Genomic DNA, 6,796 nt, shown 5'->3' with positions numbered 1-6,796 from the left:
TCTGATCAAATTCATCCTATGGTTGTGGAACTGTTTTCGGAGGGAAACGTAATCTTTCATGATGATAATGCACCAATTCAGACAGCTAAAGTTGTTACTAAATGGCACACACGAAGAACATTCTAGTGAAGTTGAACATCTTATCTGGCCACCACAGTCCCCAGATCTTGATATTATTGAACATTTATGGTGCATTTTAGAAAAACAAGTAAGGAGTCGATATCCTCCACCATCATCACAAGAACTGGAGACTGTTTTAGCTGAAGAATGGACAAAAATTCTTTTGGAAACAATTCAAACTTTGTACAAGTCCATACCTCATAGAATTCAAGCTGTAATTACTGTCAAAGGCGGTCATACCCCATATTAAAATAAATTTGTTTCAGCTCTGTGAAGTTGCTGACCCTCTACAAGGTACAAATACACCTCACATTAGCTAAATACTCAGGTCTAGAAATAACTCAGCTATTATATGCACAAACCCTTCAAAGACACAAGTCTGCATTAAAGAAAATCATCTCACTGAGGAGTAAATCATCATTCACTGTTCTATAATCATTAGCTCTTACCTTCGAGTTTTTTTTACCATTACAACAAGGTTTCTGATCTGCTAGACCAGAAAATTCTGAAATATCTCTTCTTCATTTTACTCCCTACACCTCGTTCTCTCTATCATATCTCATCTTCCATAATGTTCTTATACCAATACTTCTCAAGGCTGCAACTATGTCACTGCTCCCTCCAGTCATCGGCCTTGTTATTCCTGGAGAAACTCTAAGAGTTATGAGCCTTGCTTTCTTGGACTAAATAATTCTTTCTACAATAGGCACAAGGCCTGAAATTGTGTGTGTGTGTGATGGTGGTGTCAGCTGATTACATCAACCCCAGTGCTCAACTAGTACTTATTTTATCAATCCCTGAAAGGATGAAGGCAAAGTCGACCTTGGTAGAATTTGAAATCAGAACATAAAAACAGAAGAAATGATGCTAAGCATTTCGTCTGATGTGCTAATGATTCTGAATGATAATAATAATAATAATAATGATAATGATAATAATAATAATAATAATAAGAAGAAGAAGAAATAAATAAATATGAGATATAATTTCTCTTTCATAGTTTTGCTCCAATATAAATTTCATTACAAAAGCTATTTTTCTCTACATGACCATGAAATACATCAACACAGAATGTTGCAAATAAATAATATACATCCTCACGGTGGTGCACCAGCATGACCGCAGCCACTTGGCTGAAACACATAAATAAATAAAAAAAATAAAAAAATACATATTATATATATATATATATATGTATATATATACATCCAAAATTTAGGGAATGGAACAGATAAAATCCAGGCTACATATGTTTCATAGCTAATGGAATCTCAGAAATAGTAAATTATCCAAATGAGGGATAGACCACAAGCTACTTTTCTGGTCAAGGATACCTTTATTATATGAAGTTTATATTGTCATTAGGAGATCCTAATGAATTGATTGTATTTCAGTTGAATCCCCAACGAGTTTACATGGGATCTCCTAATGACAATGTAAACTTCAGATAATTAAGGTATCCTTGGCCTGAAAAGTAGCTTGCAGCCTGCCCCTCATTGGGATAATTTACTACTTCCAAGGTTTCGCTAGCTATGAAACATGTAGCCTGGATTTTATCTACTCCATTCTCTAAATTTTGGCTGTTTATTCGCAGATACAACAATCCCTGTTGCTAAGTGTGAACTATAAAATTAACTTTTTTCAGCTTATCGAACTTCAATATGGGAAAAATTCTCAACCTTCTGTGCCAATAAACCACTATTTTTCCTGAAAGTTGTTTTTTATATCCTCTATGGATTGCTTGAAGTTCAATAAGTTCCTATACCTTGATCCTTGGATCTTACCTTTACACATCAATATATATATATATATATATAAAATCCTACACCAGACAGGTGCACTGAGATAATACACTTAATATAGATTTTTCTTAAGGTGGCTAAATGGCAGAATCGTTAGCATGCCAGGTGAAATGTTTATTGGCATTTTGTCTGTCTTTGCATTCTGTGTTCAAATTCTGCTGAAGCCGACTTTGCCTTTCAACCTTTTGGGGTCAATAAAATAAGTACCAGTCGAGTATTGGGGGTGGTGTAATTGACTTATCCTCTCCCACAAAAAACTGCTGGCCTTGTGCCAAAATATGAAATCGATGGAGATTCTTCCTATTAACCAAGATAAATCAAGATAGCAGTAGTTAATGTATGTGCACTTTCAAAAATGAAAGCAGTATCAAAGAGTGAAAGAACATAATTAAGAAACTAACCTGAATAATTAGTGTGTTGTTTTAAGTCTTCGAGATTCACAGGTGTGTTGGCTCCAGATATCAGTTCTTGCAGTTCATGTTCATCAAACATACGCAGCCATTCCAGATTGACTACATTAGCAAGACCTAATCGGAAAGCATGGCAATGAGGTCGAATCTAAAGAAGAAACAAAAAAGTTCATGACATTTTGAAATCAAAGTGAAAATTGTTCTAGGCACAAAAAATTTGAGTCATTTAATAATTTGAAAAAAAATAAAAAAATAAAAATGATAATTAAGCAAAATCCACAGACCTGCTTATTTAATTTATAATCTGCCATTAAATGGATATACTCAATCCGATTATAATTAGTTACTTGAATGTCTTTGCCACCTGGTTTTAGCTCCTCAATCTAAACAAATATAAAAAAGAAAATCACAAAATATAAAAACAAAACAAAGAAACCAAAGTAGCCATAAAATTTATAATGAATTGATTTTGATTTTAAATTGTAGTTTATATAAACAAGTAGGATCTTTTTATCTTTTTCTTTTTACCTTTACACTTGTTTTAGTCATTAGACTGCGGCCATGCTGGGACAATGCCATGAAGAATTTTAGTTGAACAAATCAACCCCAGTACTTATTTTTTAAAGTACTGGTACTTATTCTATCAGTCTCTTTTGCCAAACTGCTAAGCTACAGGGACGTAAACACACCAAAGCTGGTTGTCATGTGGTAGGAGGAGAACAAACACAGAGATAAAGGCGCACACACAACAGTCTTCTTTCAGTTTCCATTTACCAAAATCACTCACGAGGCTTTGGTCAGCCTGAGGCTGTAGTAGAAGACACTTGCCCAAAGTGCCATACACTGGGTTTGAACCCAGAACCATGTGGTTGGGAGGTAAACTTCTTACAACAGTCACATGGATACAAATTTGCAGAGGGTGCTGGCAGCTGCAGTAACGAGATTTCTTTTTGTCTTTCGATGAATCTTTTGATTATTTTTGGAGTATGGTTTGGATCACAACCATGCCGAAAAATTCATGACTGGTCCAAATGACATTTGGCATGTCTTCTCCAAGATTTTCAGAAAATCTGTACAATTCATGATTCCTTTTATCTGATGCAGGCAACTGCTGCCAATCAGATGGAATTCCTCTCCAGTATGGCACAGTATGTAGCTTTGTTTCTGGCAAATTGCACATGCATAGTTAACAGAGAACCACTGAAATAAATTCTTTCCATTAAATGTTAACATGAAAGTATTTGGTAACTTCTGTTAACCAGGTGACCTGATAGCAGTGGAGGAGGGTACTCTGAAAGCATAACGGGGTGAAAAAGTTCAAGGAGCTTTTACCTAATGGATGCCTAGTACTTAGTCTATCGGTCTCTTTTGCCGAACCGCTAAGTTACGGGGACATAAACACAACAGCATCGGTTGTCATGCGATGTTGGGGAGACAAACACAGACACACAAACACCCAAGGCGCCCAAGGTGCCACGCAGTGGGAATGAACCTGGAACCATGTGGTTGGTAAGCAAGCTACTTACCACACAGCCACTCCTGCGCCTATGTGCTTATGCCATGCTATGTGTCTTGAATGTTCTTGTTATGCTGTTAGACAAGTGACAGTTATCTATCTTGTTCCAACAAGGAAAAGCAATCTACTCTCTCTCTATCTCTCACCACTACCACAACCATAATCACCATCGTCATCATAATTTAACGTCTGTTTTCCATGCTGGCATGAGTTAGATAGTTTCACTGGAACTGGTAAGCTGGAGAGCTGTACCAGGCTCCAATCATCTGTTTTGGCTTGGTTTCTATGGTTGGATGCTTTCCTAACATCAACCACTTTACTGATTGTAAACATTTTTTTATGTGTCACTGCCGCAAGTGCCATGAATGCACTTGAATTTATATGCATTAGTATATGACTATGTGTGTGTTTGTGTGTGCATTTCTTTGTGTTTCTGTGTATGTGTGTGTGTCTATGCATGCACACATGAGCACATACTCTTATATATGCACATACACATTAAAATCATATTAATGTACGAAGAAATGCCTATCGACAACGCACGCACACATATACATAGGTATGTTTGTGTACGTATGCCAATTGTGTGTATGTGTGTGTTTCTGAATACGTGTGCATGTGTGTATGTATATGCATTCACAGATACACATACACATATTCATGTAAATACGTAGTACTCTCAATCGATCTATTGCTCACACACACGTGCGCATGCAGACATTTACGTGTACGTATATCAATTGTGTATGTGTATGTGTGTGTGTGTGTGTGTGCGCGCGTGCACGCGTATGTATGTGTGTGTGTGTTTACAGTCTTGGTTTTATATTTCGAATTTTTCCCCAATGGAGAGACTACCGGATCTAGCCCAGAAACAATAGTCTGTCATTGGAATATTGACAACATCAAACACCATAGTCTTGTTTGTATGTATGTGTGCATATATGTATGTATGGATGTACGTACGTATGTATGTATGTATGTACGCATGTATGTATTATGCATGTATGTATAATACATGTCACCAGCACTGGCAATGACAAAAGTTCACTTAGCTTGACATGTCTTCACAAGCACAGCAATTTCACCACCTCGTCCCACGTCTTCCTGGGTCTACTTTCAATACAGATTTATTCACATTGTTTTGAATTACTCATGCATTATCTCATAGCTTTGTGTGATTATTTAGTTTTTATAATGACATTATAGGATAGGTGTGAGAGATTGGATCTGGCTGGTTTGAACATAAACAGGGAGAATTGGGCCAGATATGGCTAGTTTAAATGCGAGAGAGTGAAGGATATATCCCTTGTAACTGCTGAGAAGGTTATCACTTGGAGAATAAGAAACAAATTCAATTAAAAATAGAACTCCCATATTACAACATAAATTGAAATGCAAAGTTCTCCATTTGAGAAAACTTTACTAGTTACTGACAGGATAAATATATTGTCCTATTTTGTGATCAACAGCTTCTTTTGTAAAGTTTCTTAAATAATACCTCAAATTCCAGTGAAGAAGATTCTGCGAAAGTGCTCAGCCTATTCAAAATTGAAGCTAAATGTCCCTAAACAAACTCATTGTTTTTTAAAAAAGGACCAAATTATAAAATAAACACTTCAATAGGAATTGGATGGCCACAATCAAATGCCTGTCAAATACAATATTCATCTATGTCTCTGGACAACTGGACTTACAGGTTGCTCCCAGACATACATAAAAAAACTACCCTTGCACATGCAGAACTACGATTACTCAACAACTGCAGCAGTAGAAGCAGCAGCAGAACTGATGTGCATTTAGACTATGCTGTATATGGTTCAGATGGTTAAGTATGAATATTCCAGACTATCATTAGGTAGTACACCATTCAGAGGTTCAATAAACAGAGCAGTAGTCCACAAAAGACCACCTTTGGTATCACATTATGAACATTTCCATTATTGCCAAAGATCACATTTTGATATTTACATAGGTTTCATCCCCCAAAGAACAATTTTGAGCCAAAACTTTCATGGATGATAGAGTAGAGACTACTAACCAGATTTGACAGCTGGTAGTAAATCATTATTGTTGAACTCAGTCTTTATCAGGGCACTAGCTCACAAAGGCATTCTTTAGGAAATGATCATTAGAAGCACTGTGTGATTGGTGAATGTTCTATTAACCAGCAGCAGCAGCCACCACCACGACATCATTTAATGTCCATGTTTCCATGCTAACATAAGTCAAATTGAATTTGTTGAGGCAGATTTTCTACAGCAAGATACCCTTCTTGTTGCCAACCCCTACCTGTCTCCAAGCAAGGTAACATTTCTCCATGGCCAGACATGCTTTCCATGGAAGACTGGCAATCAACACCATCACGTGTATGATGGTGATGACTGTTTATAACAAGCATATGATGTCAAGACAAGGGTACACACACACACATATACATGTATGTGTATGTAAACAATAAGCTTCTTCCAGTTTCTGTCAACTAAATCCTCTCACAAAGATTTAGTTGGGGCTCAGGCTATAGTAGAAGACATTTGCCTGAGGTGCCAAGCAGGGGTACTGAACCTTAGACTACAGGGTTAGGAAGCAAGCTTCTTAACAATACAGCCATGCCTGCACTTGCAATGCCGTGTTCAAATCCATCCGTGTCAATAGAATAAGTACCAGTTGAGCACTGAGGTCGATGTAATTGACTTGCCCCCTCCCCCTAAATTGCTGGCCTTGTGTCAAAATTTGCGTTGCCAGTGCCCCTGGATTGGCTCATGTGCGGGCGACACATGAAATCTTCCGAGCGGGATCGTTGCCGGTGCCCCTAGGCTGTCTCTTGTGCGGGTGACACATGAGGTTTTTCGAGCGAGATCGTTGCCAGTGCCGCTGGACTGGCTCTTGTGCTGGTGACACATGAAATTTCTTCGAGCGAGATCGTTGCCAGTGCCGCTGAACTGGCTCTT

The 6,796-nt window shown here is 37.6% G+C and overlaps 1 protein-coding gene across 1 annotated transcript in view; it reads right to left on the bottom strand.

The window, feature by feature from the left end:
- The window catches only part of LOC106872940 (ubiquitin-protein ligase E3C), a 78,103-nt gene that overhangs the window by 4,371 nt on the left and 66,936 nt on the right, over positions 1 to 6,796 (bottom strand). Inside the window, exons 21-22 of the mRNA XM_014920117.2 lie at positions 2,617 to 2,715; positions 2,324 to 2,480 (exon numbers count right to left, since the gene is read on the bottom strand). Coding sequence (XP_014775603.1) covers positions 2,324 to 2,480; positions 2,617 to 2,715 — 256 coding nt within the window. The remainder of the gene's footprint in view (positions 1 to 2,323; positions 2,481 to 2,616; positions 2,716 to 6,796) is intronic.

This window comes from Octopus bimaculoides, chromosome 19 (assembly GCF_001194135.2).
Source record: "Octopus bimaculoides isolate UCB-OBI-ISO-001 chromosome 19, ASM119413v2, whole genome shotgun sequence".
NCBI lineage: Eukaryota > Metazoa > Mollusca > Cephalopoda > Octopoda > Octopodidae > Octopus > Octopus bimaculoides.
This window is presented reverse-complemented; position numbering and strand designations above follow the sequence as displayed.